The sequence below is a fragment of the Triturus cristatus genome, chromosome 3_2 (assembly GCF_964204655.1).
Source record: "Triturus cristatus chromosome 3_2, aTriCri1.1, whole genome shotgun sequence".
Lineage (NCBI taxonomy): Eukaryota > Metazoa > Chordata > Amphibia > Caudata > Salamandridae > Triturus > Triturus cristatus.
The window spans coordinates 827,554,192-827,571,851 of record NC_140584.1 but is presented as its reverse complement, the minus strand read 5'-3'; the positions used below and the strand labels follow the sequence as shown (position 1 = coordinate 827,571,851).

At 49.5% G+C, this 17,660-nt stretch overlaps 1 protein-coding gene across 1 annotated transcript in view; it reads left to right on the top strand.

Annotated features, from left to right (window-relative positions):
- Nucleotides 1–17,660, top strand: part of PITPNA (phosphatidylinositol transfer protein alpha) — a 230,081-nt gene that overhangs the window by 120,367 nt on the left and 92,054 nt on the right. The window contains exon 8 of the mRNA XM_085649058.1: nucleotides 1,307–1,384. Within this exon, the coding sequence (XP_085505184.1) occupies nucleotides 1,307–1,384 (78 nt within the window). The remainder of the gene's footprint in view (nucleotides 1–1,306; nucleotides 1,385–17,660) is intronic.

The window sequence follows — 17,660 nt, the reverse complement described above, 5'->3', positions numbered from 1 at the left end:
AATAACTATGGTTATTATGTTTCTTGGATTGCCGCCTCCGTTGTTAGTAGTTGTCAGTTGTCATTAATTAGAGTCTGAGTTTTCTGTGGTCATCTGCCTGCCTGAGCCATACTCTGTCATTATCTGACATTAACGATTCTCTCTACACATGGTTCACTGCCTACCCATCTTTTGGCCCCCTTATTTTCACCTTCAAACATTCAATTAGTAATGTGGTTCTATATTAATGTGGATCACGGAGCCATACAATGGTCTGGGTAGGGGAGGATTGTTCTGTAGAATGTACAATTCTCTTTTGACAGCTATGCTATTTAGAAGTGCTTCTAAAAAGTACCCCTTCACTCTTTAACTTTTCTTGCAATTCTTGCCCTGCCTCACTTCATTTGTTTACTGAGTGAACCTAGTCGCCCATTACAAAGTCGACTTCTTTCATGAAATACTTAATTTGCTTTATTTTTGATCAGCAGTCTGGAGGGATTGGTTAGGGGACCCCCGGACACTTTTATTTGTCATTGCTTATAAAACAATAGGCGGGTCTACCATCCGGTCTACAATATTTAACTGCCATTCTCGGCAACATGCGTTTTTTTTTTTCTTTTTCAAGAATGAGAATTGACCACAAGGTTTTGTTGTACATGTAGCAGCCAAAGAACAATGGCCCCCACGGTACCCCAACTTATGTACAAAAATAATATATGCTGTAAGCACTGTTTTTGCGTTTGAAAGTTTCATGCTTTTGTTGGTTTCCAGTGTTTCAGGATAATGCCGCTTGAAGTGGAGGAATCTCAATTTGGTTTTGATCAAGTTGATAACCATTTGGCAATTATGTCTCAAATTCAAGCCTTGCTTGTTGACAGCATTGTACTCTACATTGTATAGAGTCTACGGTGTGGTATGCTTGCACTGTATTTTAGTGTGGAAAAATGAAGTAAGACAGGCCTGTGCCCTCGTTACGCAACCTGCTTCCATCTTTGATAGCTTAATGAGTTTTTATAATCTGTTTTGGTTGGTTTTGTGTGTGCACTGTTTGTTGCTTAATTATGTGCATGGGATGCATATTGGTAAATGATATTTACATCGGTCTTTGCTTGATAATTTTGCTTTACTGCTCATGGAAAAGTGATATGTTTGCAGAATGCATTGCTCAATGCATCGTATGCTGCTTTGCAGTATATGTTGCTTAAAGACGTTCTTGCACTGTGCATTGCTTGATGATATATAAAGAATGCCCCTCATAAATAAGCAAATTGTGCTGATTCCAGGTCGACTCTTTCTTGTTATAATTCTTTTGTTCATTATTTTGTAGGATTACAAACCAGATGAAGACCCATCAAAATTCAAATCTGTGAAGACTGGCCGTGGTCCACTGGGCCCTGATTGGAAGGTACAGATAACATGATGTGACATTGATTTGCACTTGAAAAAGCATCCTGTCATAATTTACAGGATCCAGTTTATGGTATTATTGAATCCTGAGATTGTTAGATCCAGTCAAATGTTGGGAAGGCAACAAGGTTTTGAAATCGGCTGAATATTGATGGAAGGGGCATGTGATGACTCTAGCAGCCAGTGGTTAATGACTTACCCAACAGTATGATCAAAGGCTTTCTGCTAAATGTAAAATACTAGCTGAATGGTTATATTTCACAGTGTAGCTCTGTATTTAATGCTTACAAAGGCACCCCCTGAAATGCAATGAGCAATCTACTAACTTTGACTCAAAATAATAGTGCACAAATTAGCATGTACTTTAGTTCTCAGCAATGCTCAGGACTGTTGGCTATCAGTCGAATTAGTCAATATCCAAAAGGTACCTTTAAAGTCAGTAAGTATTTGTAGCCAAATCTGAAACTACTCAAGAGGAGCAGGCCAGGACCACAAGAATTAAGGAATGCATGTAAAATGAAGATAGAAAGCCAGGCCTTTCATTTTTGTACTGTACATCCTGAATTCACGTCACTTAATTCAGTGGGGTTATTCACATAATAGCACTTTGGAATATGACTTGGTGAGTCCAAAATATCAGCAAAAGCAGTCTGAAAAATAGGACAGGATACAAGTATGTTGTAAAGTGTTCGTGTAATGGGTAATGGTTAAAGGAATGGTTAAATGTAGAACGAAGGTGGAGTCGGTTACGTTAAAAGAGGAGTTAATGCAGAAGGCTCTCCCAGTGTTTTAAATAAATATATACATACAAGGGCTCTTGAAGCCCGAAACACGTTGTGCGTGGGTTGGAGATTTTAATATAATAAAACATCTTGCCTGAAATATTGCGGGGTCTGCGCCTCCTTCTTCGCCGCCTGGTTGGCTGGAAGTTGCAGGAGTTGAAATATATATATATATATATCTATATATCACGCTCCTGGGTTCACCACACACTTAGGGAGCACTCGGACAGCTGAGAAGGTTTAACCCTTAACCTTTATTAACTGGTATGAACGGCAGGAAACATTCAAGCAGTCACTTCGTCTCGCCTTACGCGTTTCTAATTCTTCTTCCTCAGAGGCTTATCAACGAAGATTGCGTGCACACTCCCACATGCTACCTTAATAAACCATGCCACGCCCCTTGATGGGCTGCCCATTCGGGCAGCTTATCAAGGGGCGTGGCATGGTTTATTAAGGTAGCATGTGGGAGTGTGCACGCAATCTTCGTTGATCAGCCTCTGAGGAAGAAGAATTCGAAACGCTTAAAGGCAAGACAAAGTGACTGCTTGAATTTTTCCTGCGTGCGTGTGCCGTTCATACCAGTTAATAAAGGTTAAGGGTTAAACCTTCTCAGCTGTCCGAGTGCTCCCTAAGTGTGTGGCGAACCCAGGAGCGTGATATATCTATATATCTATATATCAAAATAAAAGCAGCTCCACCTGGAGGCCAAGACCCGGGAGGGGTGGAGAGTAATGCCGGCGGAGCACACTCGCGAAAAAACCAACAGCAAACGGAATAAATGTTCACTCGGGACACATACAATGAAATAATGTTATTTTACTGTTAAACTCTTGAGTTTTTGAACAGAAAAAAAACTTTACTTAATCTAAAATGCTTATTACGTGTTCCTCTTGTAAAGCCTGACTGCTCTTTGCCACCCTACCAGGACCGAGCTAAGGATTTATTATTATGAATCCAAGGACCATCTTTGTTGTATTGTCAGAGTATTGCACGGTGAAGCCTAACCACCACCACATAATACTACACCTTCCTATGTTGGTGTAACAGCGGTGGGATCCTGAACTTGTGTTTCGCAGTAGCACCAAGTCATAACTGATTTTTGCATGAGAAATACACTATTGACTTTAGACTCCAACACTATTTTCAATTTAATTTTAATTTTTTAATTGGAATATTAGGGCCCTGTGTAGACCCCCCCCCCCCATTCCACTAGTACAACAAAAGACTTAAAAAGTTAGGAACAAGTTTTTTTTTTTTTTAAACCGTTTATTACAAAGTTCAAAGAATATACAAAGATGGGCCTACAACCTTCAGGCCGGCCGCTAGCAAACAAGAGGAGCATAAGATACACACAGTAGAGCACAGGCAGCGGCAAAGGGAAACATACAGGAGTTAGCCGCGTTGATGGCCGCCACACCATACGGACCCCACATGACGGTTTCTTTTAAACATAAATAACAACAAACAAAATCCAACCACAAGGCAACCCACGATCGAAAACAGCAGCATGTGCTCCCCTAGAAGGGGGACCCGACCAAACCATAGGAGTATCAAGGGGGGGGAGAAGGTCAGAACAGGGACTGGGTGGACTCAGTGCCCGGTACCGGAGAGCTAAACCGGCTAAGGGGATGGGGCAGGCGACGGATCGGGCAATAACGGCGGGGCGCAGATTCCACCACGGTAGGCGTTCCAGGGGCCCCACACTTTCACCCATGTCCCAGGCTTACCTCTCGCTACATACACCACCTTTTCCCTAAACATGCACCAGTCCATATTTTCCTTCCAGGCCGAAACAGTCGGGGGGCCTCTGGGAACCCCACAGTTGAGCAATATCGCGCTTGGCCACCATATATCCCAGAGTCACCCACCACTTCTGTGGCGCCGAATAGTCGGTTGGTTCCCACACGTTCAACAGGCATCTCCTCGCCTCGGGCAGCAGCGGCACATGCGTAACCACCCGCAGGACCTCATGCACACCACGCCAGAATCGCTCCACCTCTGGGCATTCCCACAAAATATGAAGAAAGGTCCCCAAAGAACCACACCCACGCTTACACAACCCGTCCACAGCATAGCCCATACGCAATAGCCTTGGCCCCGTTATGTAGACCCTATGGAGTATCTTGAGCTGGACGAAGCGAAGGCGGGCCGGTATGGCCACCTCTTTCGGGGAGGCCACCGCAGAGACCCAGTCCTCGTCGTCCAGCTCCAATCCATCGGCAACCCAAGCCTCGCGAAGGTCAAGCAGCAATCCCACGCGGTCATTGATCAGTTTTTTATAGATTAACGAGATCGTGCTTTCCGGTACATGTCCATCCAGCACTCTATCTTCCAGAGGGGAGTACTCCGGGATGGAGGCAACGTCCGGGAAGGCGGAGCATAGTGCATGACGGATCTGCATATACCGAAAGTACTCCCTGTCTTGCAACTGGAATTCCGTCTGCAACATCCCGAACGTTTTGAATCCCCCCCTCGTCCAGAGATCCCCCACCCTGCTAATGCCTATCATGTCCCACTTCTCGAAGCCCTTCGAGGTCCACAGGGAGCCCAACTGCTCAGATGCGTACAGTGGTGATGCCCGGGTCAAACGATCCTTCCACCCCATCGCTACATTAGCCGCGTGCCACACTCGTACCATGACACGCGTGGGTCCCGTAAGACGTGCGTCGAGCGAGCTGGAGTAGAGCGCTCGATTATAGTCACCACACGGCAGTAGCATCTTATCCATTTCAAAGGCCGGGTTTAGGGCGGGCCCGTATAGGCCGTGATTAATCGCAGCCAGCTGGGAGGCCCAATAATACCGTTTAATATCCGGGAGGGCAATCCCCCCCGTCATACCACGGGAGCGTCAGCTTCACCAGGGCGATACGCGGTCTCCCGTCCCAGAACAGGCGGTGTTGCAAGCTCTCCACCTCGCGGAAGTAGCGCGCCGGGACGAGGTCCATTGTATTCTGCAGAGCGTACAGGAAACGCGGCAGCGACATCATCTTAAACAATGCCGCCCGGCCGAGCGGCGAGAGCGGCAAACGCCGCCAACGCGCGACATCCTCCTTCAGGCGCTGGAGGGGGGGGCAGCAGGTTTCGACCATACCGGGCCTCCGCGTCTAGGGTGATGAAGATACCCAGGTACCTAAATCCCTGCGGGGCGATCTGGATAGGACAGCCCCGCGGAAGGATAGGAGCCTCCCCAGAGAGAACATACACGCACGATTTAGCCCAGTTGATGACAAGGCCGGAGTTACGACCAAATGAGTGCAATACATCAACCAGTACTATCAGTGATTTACGTGGGGAAGCCAGGTACAGGAGAATATCGTCAGCATATAGAGACACGCGGTCCTCATACTCGGGGGTCCAGCGGAGACCACGAATAGAAGGTTCCCACCGCAGCCACTCCGCCAGGGGCTCCAGGGCAAGCGCAAAAAGAAGCGGCGACAACTGGCAGCCCTGCCGCGTGCCCCTGCCCAACTCAAACGGAGCCGACACTCTACCGTTCACAACCACCCGCGCCAGTGGGCCAGAGTACAACAATTTAACCCAGCTGATAAACCCTGGGCCAAACCCAAATTTCGCGAGCGTCGCCCAAATATATGGCCATTCAAGTGTGTCAAACGCCATAGTGGCGTCCAAGGATGCCAAGATGGCCGGCTCCCGTATGAACGGGACACGTGCGAGCACCCCATGCAAACGCCGCAGGTTAAGCGCTGTGTTACGGTGGGGAATAAAGCCGGACTGGTCCTGGTGGACCAAGTCACACACCACGCCGACCAGCCGATTGGCCAGAACCTTGGCGAGAATTTTGGGCTCCGCATTCAATAACGAAATGGGTCGATAGGATGTGACCCGGTCCCGTGGCCTCCCCTCCTTGTGGATAACCACGATGGTAGCCAGACGCTGGTCTAGCGGGAGGGAACCCACCGAGTGGGCCGCAAGGAACATAGCACGGAGATGCGGCGCCAGCGTATCCGGTCGCAGCTTATACAACTCGATGGGAAGACCATTAGGACCCATGGCCTTGCCGGAAGCGACCGAGCGTATGGCGAGGGCAATTTCTTCGGAGGTTGGAGCGGCGTCCAACAACACTCTGTCCTCCTCAGAAAGGGAAGGCAGCGCGATATCTCTGAGCAGGGCATGGGAATCCTCTTCAGAGCGGGAAGACACTGGGGAATATACCCCACGGAAATAGTCCGCGAAGCAGGAGACAATTTCCTCCGGTTCAGTGACACACACACCATTCGGTTTCTCAATCAACGGGACAACACGACTCGCTCTCTCTTTTTTTATCCAGCCACGCAATCAATTTACCAGCCTTATCACCCACATCATACAGTCTCCCCTGTTGCTCTCTACTGAGGCCCCTGGCCGCCTCCGTGACGAGGGCCTTATAGGCCGCTTGCTTGAGTTGGAGAACATGTAATTTATCCTCCGTCACCCCACGTTCTAGATCCCCCTCCAACTCTGTTATCTCAGCTTCCACACGGGTCACCTCCTCCCGCTCGCGCCTCCGGGAGTGGGAAATAAGGGACAGGGCTTCTCCTCGGAGTACTGTCTTGAACGCCTCCCACAGTGAGACCGCCGATGACACAGACCCCACATTCTCGTCAAAATAGCGCTTAAGGGATTTAATCAGCTCTGCGCGAATGGTGGGGTCACGCAGGTACCAGGGATTGATCGGGGCCACTCTACCCTCTCCCCTCGGTAAAACATCAAAATGCAACAAGAGCGGGGAGTGGTCCGAAATACCCCGTGCCAAATGGCGCACTTCTCCCACCCTCCCTACATAAGCCGCTGGGACCAGGACATAATCTAGCCGTGAGAGACTACCATGGGCCCCTGAATGGAAGGTGTACTGTAGCTTCGTGGGATGTTTTAGTCGCCAACAATCCACCAGCCCCAGGGTATCCAAGAGGCCAGATAACCACTCTTGGGCCCGGGGGAGATCCCTAGGGGGGTGACGATCCACAGTTCCGGAAACTACAGCATTAAAATCCCCCCCCACCACTAGAATCCCCTCCGGAAGGCCAAGGAGGAGGTGCCCCAGGTCCGCAAAGGTGGTCGTCTGCAGCCCCGGTGGGACATATACTGACACAAAAACAACCACTCTGCCCTCCAGTCTGCCCACCAAAACCGTGTACCGTCCCCTATCGTCATGGCGCACCTCATCAATCTCCAACGGGAGCGAGTTTTTAACCATAATGCCCACACCCCTTGAACCGGACGTGAAGCCCGCATGGGCCACAAGGCGGTAGCCCCGTCGATTCATAGCGCAAAAGGAGTTGCCAATGAGGTGCGTCTCCTGCAGAAAAACTATATCGGGCGAAGTTCGCTTCAAGAACTGCAGGACCACACCTCGTTTTATCCTGTCCCCCAGTCCATTAACATTCCAGGACAACAAACTCAGTCCCCTACCCCCCATCATAAACAGAAGTCATCACTCGTCCCCCAGAGAGCACTGTAGGAATAACACAAAGATACGTTTGCCTTGTGGTGTAAACGAACAACACCCCACCCCAACCCACCCATTCCAACAAAACTCCCCCCACCCTGCACCCCTGCATGAGCCCAGACAGCCCCCCCAACTTGCAGTGTGCCTGTCGCCCCTATAAAAAGAAACTAGCTAGACCCCCTAGAGGAGGAAAGAGTACCCCTTCTAGATCCCACACAACCTCCATGGGAGGGGAATGTACAAAGACAGACGCTTGATCGAAAGTAGCATCGTATTCGTCGAGAGTGAGGCCCAATATTGACCCCTCAGTCCCGATCCAGTGGGCCGCCTCCTCCCGCCGCCCCCCCCCCGCCATCTCGATCACGATCCCCAGACAGTGTCCAGCCAGTCCCCGGCCGCTTCGGGACGATCAAAAAAGTGCGTGCGACCATCCACCTCCACTCGCAGCTTGGCCGGGAAGAGCATGGCGTACTTTAAGTTCAGGTCCCGGAGTCTGCGTTTAACGCCGAGGAAGCTCAGTCTTTGCTTCTGGACCGCTTGGGTGAAATCAGAGTAAAAGTTCACCTCCATATTGTCCAACTTAACCGGCCCATGTAGTCTGGAAGCTTGCAGGATAGCGTCTCTGTCCCGAAAGTTAAAAATCCGGGCAATGAGAGGTCACGGAGGGGCTCCGACCTTCCCCCGGGAACCCTGTGGGCCCTCTCCACAGCGAAAAATTTACTCAGGCCCCGAGGCTGGAGATGGGTAGCGATCAGGTCCTCCACAAATAGATCCGCCGCCGCTTCCTCCCATCCCTCGGGTACTCCGATGATTCGGATGTTATTCCTCCGGGCCCGACTCTCGGAATCCTCGAGGCGCCGATCCATAAGTGCGCTCGCCTGACTTAGCCGGCGTACCTCCAGTTGTAGTGCCGCCACCTCAGTCGTAAGGCCCGATGCGGTGTGGGCCAAAGAGTCAACTCGATCGTTGGTCTTGGAAAGATCGGCCCTCACCAGGCCAACGTCTACAAGGACCGCATCGATCTTCTGTGCCAGGGTGTCGAACCGCTGGCCCACCGAGGCCTTCATCTCGGAAATGGCGCCCATGACGTCGTGGAGAGTCAGATCCGTGGGCAAGTCCGGGGCATCAGAAGGGCCCTCAGGGGACTTGTGCGGTCCGCCGGGAGATCCCCTCTGGAGGGTATAGCGGTCCATGCTGTTGGCCGGATGGACGGTGCCACGTCGGGTCGACTTGGTCTTTGACCGATCCCCATCTTGTTTCGTGGCCATCGCCGCTGGTCCCACAATCGAACCAGCAACGCCGTAGAGGGTAGGCAATCAGGGCCACGAGCTCCGGGGGGGCTACCCCAGATCGGCGGGGTGGGCCACAGCAGGCAGGCAAGCCGGGTCCCCCAGCGAGGCTACACCAACACAAAAGGCTCCGCGATCTCACTTGCAGAAACGGCGAGAAAGCGAAAGTGCGGGGTACGCGACTCGCCAGGCCCGGCCCGCCGTTGTTGTTCACTTTGCCACTGGGTCACCCCCCAACGCAAATCCGGGGTTCGGCGAGAAGAAGGCCGCAAACCTCAATCGGTGCTCACTCCGGCACCCGAGGTCCAATTCGAAAACGGAAAACGGGTTCCACCTCAGCTCAGGCTCACCAACACAGTCCCCTCAATCGAGGCAGGATGAATTCAGGATAAATGTAGGAGGTTGCGGAGGTCCTCGGGAGCCTCGCACCTACGCGGCCATCTTGGTTGCGCGCTAGGCTCCTCCCAGGAACAAGTTTTTTAATAAGTTTCTAAAAGGTCCAACTTTCAGGTAAAAGGTTAGGCACAATGGAGACTGGTAAGAATCTCGACTTGTCTGTCATCCCAGCCCTGAAGATCAGTGAAGCTAGGTTCATTAGCTATAGACTTACAGCTCAAAAAGAGCCACTTGAAAAAGCTCTCATTTCCAATAAGAAAGAGAAACTAGAAAGAGAGGGCCATACCTCAGTGGAGGACCTTGTAGAAGGTGAGGCTTATGCTCTAGCCCAAATTGAAGATGATGGGGAAGAAGGTGAACACCAAATGTCTCCACCCTTTCCCAGACCCTCCTTCATGAGGGAGAAGTGACAGGAGTCACTCTAGCAGACCTCCTACTGGTAAGGTGGTGGGTAGCCTTGAGGAAAACCTTTATCTCCTATTAGAGGAGAAAAAAATTGACCTAGAGGAAAGAAGGGTCAAGATGGGCTTGAAGCCCAAAGATAATGGCGGCAGCAACTTTTAACTTGGGGACAATCCCTTGGGGATTTTAGGGTCAAAGATTCCTCTTTCTTCCTATTAGTGATGGTGATGACATTGATAAATGGTTTGTAGCCTTTGAGAGGGCCTGCAAAATGAGGAGGATAGGTCACCAGCACTCTAGTTCTGTATTGTGTGTTATTGTAAGTTAAGTGCAGAAATAGGACTCAGCCACATCCTCATTAGGAGTCAGACGTCCATCAGCATATGAAGGCGACCTTGATAGAAGGATTTGGACTCCCCACAAAGGAGTACAGATTGAATTTTAGAAACACCCATAAAGGTCAAAACCAGACATGGGTGGACTTTGTGGACTCTTCAGTCAAAGCACAGAAGGCTGGATAAAAGGCAATGAAGTGGGCACTTTATGATGAGCTATATAATTTAATTGTGAAAGCGCACATTTTAACTAATTGTGCAACAGAGAAATTACATCAGCATGTGGTGGATTCCAAGTTGTCTTCTCCCAGACAGCTGGGTAGAATAGCTGACCAATGGGTCAGAACCAGGGTGTCCAGAAAGACCCATGGTAAAAGTGACCAGAGAAAGGGTGGTCAGACTTCCCAGCAGGTGAAGGCGGTGAGCAACAACAAGAATAAAAAGAAAGGGTTCTCTAAAGGACCCCAAAGTTCTTCTCAGGAGGATGGGTCCGAGACTTCTCCCAGAACAAAGGCAAGGGGTACCCGGGTAAGAACTGGGACCTAGCAGACGCTTCTGGGTTCTGCCATGTCTGTCATCAGCCAGGACATAAGAAAAGATGCAGCATTCTCCAAAATGTCCCCCAGTGGGAGGTCAATCCAAAGGATTGGCGAGTCTGAAAGTGGGGATGGAAGTGTACTCTGGAGAGGCCAGAGGATACACTGAGGCTGCTTTAACCCCTGGGTGGGGTGGATATTGAAGCCCTGGCTATCTTACCTCCAAGCCTGGAGAAGTATAGACAAAGGCCTAACATCAGTGAGACTGAGGAAGAGGCTCTGAGGGATACAGGTGCCAGTAACACTATGGTTTCTGTTAAGACTGGTTTCAAATCATACCAGGTGTTTGTATCGTTGACCGTACTGGTAACCTGTTGACTAAGCTCCATCCAGTGGCTTTAGTAAGCTTAGAGTGGGAAGGGGTTACTTGCTCAAAGAAGGTGGTTGTGTACCCTACCATCCCAGTGGAGTGTCTGTAGGGAACGTATCTGGAGACTTCTGCTTAGGCAGAAGTTGAAAGGAAGGCTCATGTAAAAATGCTAGGTCTCCCTGAGTGTGTGTGTGTGTTGCCACAAGCAGCACATCAGGGACGTCATGGGAGCCTGGATTCTGAAATAGTAGACCAAGGCACCCAAAACAAGAGAAAAGACAAGAAGTTTACTGAGGCAGCTTCATAGAATCCACAGGGCTGGGGGAAGGGGGGGTTGTGCGGGTAGGGAGTACTCCTGAGAGAGAGATGCCCTGGTGCCTGAGATGGGAACTGCAGCTGAAGGAGTCTGGCCTGACCTAGCAGAGCTCCCAAGTGCAAGGGAACCCTTCAGGGAGGACCCATTCCAAGGGCAAAGGACATGCCCAACTCTTATAGGCCTTAAGCAGCAAGCTGCTTAGGGCCAGCAAGCTGCAAGGCAAGAAAAGGGAGAGAGGTCAGTGGCAGAGTCTACTGGGAAGATAGGCTTCTATACACTGAGGCCAAGGACCCCAAACCAGGGACCGGCACGAGAGTGGTGGTCCCCCAAGTGTACAGAGCGTTTATTCTGATCTGAGCACATAACCTTCCCCTAGCTGAACATCTGGGACAAACCAAAACCTGGGACAGGTTGGTTGTTCATTTGTATTGGCCCCAGAAATCTGAAAAGGTAAAGGAGTTTTGTTGCTCCTTTTTCACCTGTCAAGCCAGTGGCAAGACAGGGACACAACCAAAAGCTCCCTTAATTCCACTTCCAGTGTTTGGGACTCCCTCTGAGATGGTAGAAATTGACATTGTTGATCTCCTTGACTCTCAACCTGCAACTGGGAATATATTCTTAGTAGTGGATCATGCCACTAGGTGCCCAGAGGTAGCAAAGGCCGTCCTTGGTATCTTCACCAGGGTAGGGTTTCCTAAAGATGTGGTCTCTGATAGAGAGACACATTTCATACCTGCATATAAAAAAGCTGTGTGGGATGAGTGTGGAGTGAGCTACAAGTTCACCACCCCGTATCACTGTCAGACAAATGCTTTAGTTGAAAGGTGCAACAAAACCATGAAAGGCATGATATGGACCTACCTTAAAAACTCTGAAGGAGGTAGATTGTCCTGTTACCTTGCCTCGTTTGCATACAAAGAGGTGCCACAAAAGTGGGTTGGATTCAGTCCTTTTGAGACTTTCTTTAGCCAACTTGTAAAGGTCCTCTAAGTCTAGTGAGGAACGAATGGGAGAAACCTCTCAAACCCACAGAAGACATAGTGGACTGTGTACTGGGCCTGCGTTCACATAGGGCTGGATACATGAAGAGAGCAAACAAACATTTGGAGGCCAGCCAGGAGCTTATCAAGCACTGGTATGACCAGACGTCCGCACTAGTTGAGTACCAACCAGGTCAGTTTGTGTCAGTGTTGGAGCCTTTGGCTCAAAGGCTCCCAGGGCCTTTCAAGACAAGTGGACTGGGCCCTATCCCATTTTGGAGAAGAAGGGGGCAGTCACCTACTTGGTAGACTTAAGCACCACTAGGAGTCCTTATAGAGTTCTCCATGTAAATCGCCTAAAGCCACACCAGGGACAGAGTTATCATGACCATGCTCATGGACACTGATGGAGGCTAGGAGGAGGAGGAAAGTGAACCCCTCCCTGACCTACTGTCAAATAACCCACAAGATGGTTCCGTGGAGAGTATTGTTTTAGCAGACGCTCTGACTGTGCAACAGCAGTCTGACGTCGGGCAAGTCATAGGTCAGTGTGATGAGCTCTTTTCTTTGACCCACCTAGTCAGACAACATTGTGTACCCATGATGTGGACACTGGTGACCACCTCCACGTCATGGTCTGCATCAAAGTTCAAGTTAGCAAAATGCCAAAGCTAGGGGGATGGAACCCTCTGACAGTCCCTTGGCAAGCCCAGTGGTACTGGTCGCCAAACTTCAATAAAATGTGCAAAATGAGAGATGATGTTATGTGTGGATTACAGGGGTTTAAATGCAGTCACTAAAACTGATGCACACCCCATTCCAAGAACAGATGAGCTCATTGACAAGCTGGGTACAGCCAAATTCCTGAGTACTTTTGATTTAACATCCGAGTGTACTGGCAGATTGGACTCACCCAGGGAGCAAAGGAGAGGTCTGCATTTTCAACCCCAGAAGGCCACTTTCAATTTAAGGTGATGAGTTTTGGTCTAGAAAATGCACCTGCCACTTTTCAAAGGTTGGTGAATCGAGTACTTTCAGACCTGGACAACTTCAGTGCAGCATAGCTATATGATATAGCTGTCTTTAGTAATCCTGGGAGGGTCACCTGGTCCAACTGAGGGACAATTTACAGGCCCTGCAGCAGCACGTCTAACTATCAAGGCTAGTAAGTGCCAGATAGGGCAGAGTTCTATTGTGTACTTGTGCCACCTTGTAGGTGGAGGCCAAGTCCAACCTCTGCAACCCAAGATCCACACCATTCTGGAGTGGGAGGCTGCCAAAACCCAGACCCAAATCAGAGCATTCCTTGGCTTGACTGTGTTCTACAGGAGGTTTGTGTAAGGGTTTGGAACCATTGTGGTCCCACTCACTAAACCTACCTCCAGTAGGCAGCCTAAGTAGGCCAACAGGCCCTGAAGGAGGCTATGTGCTCAGCACCTGTCCTGAAGGAACCAGACTATGGAAAAACACATGGGATTGGGACAGTGTTGTCACAAACAAATGATGAGGTCAGGATCAACCAGTTGCCTATATCAGCGGGCAACTCCTCCCTAGAGATCAGTGTTGAAGTGCCATTGAGAGGGAAGCCTTTGCTGTGGTTTGATACCTGAAAAAGCTGAGACCATACTTGTTTGGGACTCACTTCAAGGTTTAAACCAACCACAGGCCTCTCGGATGGCTGATGCAGATGAGGAGAGAACCTCAAATTGTTGAGGCGGTCCATTTCCATACAGGATATGGTCTTTTCAGTAGAACACAGATCAGGGACTGACTTTGTCAATGCAGATGGCCTTTCCAGGTTTTCCCACTTATACGATGAGAACTACCAGGGGATAGGTTAGTTGCTCATCACTTTTTGTCTGGTGGGGAGATGGGGGGATGTTATGTTGGAAAGTACCCTTTTTTGTATTCCACCCTCACCCCCAGCCCCGCCTTGCCCCCAACCCTTCACCTTTTGCTCCAATGCTGATGGTTATGACTCTGAAAGTGCACTGAAGCTTCCTGGCCTGGCCCCGGAGCCAGTGCTCTCTCCCTTCAACTGATATATACGAATTAGCAGCCATGATTGACAAAGTCTTTAACCCTCTTATAAGTAACTAGTATATGGTGCCAGTGGTACCCAGGGCATGGGTGTTAAAGGGGTCATCCGGGCCTGAAGCACTGTTTGTGCCAACCTGAGTGACCCAAGTAAACTACTGACAGCAGGCCTGCCATTGCAGACTGCAGGAGGAGTGCTAACTTCTCGAACTCGACGTTTCCCTTACCATGAGTGGCAAAGTCAATGCACTATTTTTAATATATGCCAGTCACCTCTAAGGAAGGCCTTTTGAGCCCAGGAGGCAGGGTGCATTATATTAAAGGTGTGGACATGTATGTGCAAGCTTATATGTCCCAACTTAAGGTCGCCGGCTCCATTTTGGTACTGCCGAAATATGTCATGTTTGGCATCAAACAATGTGCCTCATAACCCCTGACACAAATCTTGTGCAGCGGACCATGTGGCATGCACACAGGTGGTTTCCTTAGAGGTTGTCCATCTGGTTGCCCCAGTCTTTCTTGTTCTCTGGCTACCAACCCACAGCTGCTGCTAAGACAGGAATCTGACTCCCTGCCAGGAGGTGGGACCTTCCGCAGGAGTCCAACAATGGCCTGGGCAGAAAGGAGGTCACAGCTCCCTCCCTGACTGGATGGCTAGTGAAGTGGCACATCAAGACAGTGAGCTTCAAAGCCTTCACCGCCTCTGATATACAACCAGGCTGCCTCCCAAAGGAGGAAACAGCCATCCCTTGGCCCCAGGCATATTTGCACCCAGGCTGGTGGGAAAATTCAATATCGAGGAGGTGTACCCCCCTAGAAGGCTAGCCACACCTTTAGGGCTGGCTACATGGTCTTTACAGCTGAGGAAAACTTCTGCCATTTTTAAAAGTGGCAGAATAGAGGTTTCTGGGAAGAATAGGTGACACACTCCCACTGTGTGATCAAGACCACCGGTCAGCCGAAACGCGTTACAAACAGATTTATGAAGAAATAAATCTATTTTTGCGTACACCATTCTCACCTGAGACATTGGGAGTTTTCATATGCCTGGCAAAAATCACGGACCCCACTGATGGGGAAGAATCGGCACTGCATTTCCCGGCATACCATTCACTGGAGAATGTATGCCAAGAGTGGTAAAAGTTAAATGCGGTGTTTTCCGGATGCCAAGCCCCGCCCTATGATTAAGGTGCAGCTGCACCGAAACGCGTCAGGGATTAGTAATTGTTCGGTGACGCTTGTCCTGTTTTGCCAAATAAAAGCTCAGTGAGAATTAATCCCCTGTTGGGAGTGCGTCTTTGAAGCTCGGGGGCTTTTTGTTGGAGATGTTAAACACGGCGGCCTCGGCCGTGATAAAGACTGCACCGCCTGGAAGGAAACAGGTCTGCTGCTGGAAACCGGATTGCAGCTCACACGCAGCCCGGGGGATATGGAATTGTTAACAGGACAGCTGATCTGAGGCCCACCAGAGGGCTGTAAATAACGAAAGACATTGGGAGTTTTCATATGCCTGGCAAAAATCACGGACCCCACTGATGGGGAAGAATCGGCACTGCATTTCCCGGCATACCATTCACTAGAGAATGTATGCCAAGAGTGGTAAAAGTTAAATGCGGTGTTTTCCGGATGCCAAGCCCCGCCCTATGATTAAGGTGCAGCTGCACCGAAACGCGTCAGGGATTAGTAATTGTTCGGTGACGCTTGTCCTGTTTTGCCAAATAAAAGCTCAGTGAGAATTAATCCCCTGTTGGGAGTGCGTCTTTGAAGCTCGGGGGCTTTTTGTTGGAGATGTTAAACACGGCGGCCTCGGCCGTGATAAAGACTGCACCGCCTGGAAGGAAACAGGTCTGCTGCTGGAAACCGGATTGCAGCTCACACGCAGCCCGGGGGATATGGAATTGTTAACAGGACAGCTGATCTGAGGCCCACCAGAGGGCCGTAAATAACGAAAGACATTGGGAGTTTTCATATGCCTGGCAAAAATCACGGACCCCACTGATGGGGAAGAATCGGCACTGCATTTCCCGGCATACCATTCACTGGAGAATGTATGCCAAGAGTGGTAAAAGTTAAATGCGGTGTTTTCCGGATGCCAAGCCCCGCCCTATGATTAAGGTGCAGCTGCACCGAAACGCGTCAGGGATTAGTAATTGTTCGGTGACGCTTGTCCTGTTTTGCCAAATAAAAGCTCAGTGAGAATTCACTGAAAAAACCATAGGTTTCACACATGTTATAGTTAGCTGGACATTTTACTGATAAAAAACCAATGAAATTCCCCCGTTATAGTTACTGTAGGCAACTATAACTCACGCGACCGCAATCCTCTGCTGATGCTAATACTGTATTTAGACACTTATTTACCCATGTCTTCTTCCATTAAATTTTAGCTATACATATATTACAAATATTTTTTTTTCATAAAGACACATATGTCATCAGCAGAGGATTGCGGTCGCGTGAGTTATAGTTGCCTACAGTAACTATAACGGGGGAATTTCATTGGTTTTTTATCAGTAAAATGTCCAGCTAACTATAACATGTGTGAAACCTATGGTTTTTTCAGTGAATTTGCAAGGTTTTTTAAATGCTAATTCCTAACTATAACGTGTGTGAAACCTATGGTTTTTTCAGTGAATTTGTAAGTTTTTTTAAATGCTAAGTTACTTTACGCCATTTGTGGCGTGCGCGCCCACTTAACGCAGTTCGTTCCGTGCGCGCACGGTGCGCTTCGCGCACCGTGCGCGCACAGTGAGCACGCGGTGCCCACGTTACGCTAGATGGGCCATGAATGCGCGATGCGCTTCGCGCACCGTGCGCACATGGAGGACATATGATGAGCATCGTTGTGACAGGTAAAATATATGTTTTGTTAAGCACTTTTAAGCCATGCACAAAAGGTGCCCTTTGGGCACCTTTTGCACACGGGGTGGGGAGAATGTGGATATTTTATTTATTTTTTTATTATTTCTTACCGTACGCGTACGGTAAGCGTAATCGGCGAAATTTTCGAAAAAATTAAAATTGCCTTTTTTCACTTGGGGGATCGTTGGGGACTCCCTCGACATGGCTAGGTGCTTGGGTGCTGTGTAAACAGCCCCTTTACATGTTTTTGCACTTGGTTTTTCAACCCCCTGTCAGAGTGCGAGAGAGAAAATGGCGGCCGCCGCTTCCTGGTTTCGACCGATTCGAATGTTTACTAAGATCTAAGGGCCAATCAGAATCGCGCTCGCGCACGCCACCGTACGCGTACGGTAAGCGCACCGTAAGCGCACCGTAAGCTGGCTCAGATATATATATTGATTTAAAGGCTATTTTCTCAGAATCTGCTGAACAGATTTACACCAAACCTACAAAAGGTACTTCCTTGACCTGAGGACTACCTCTC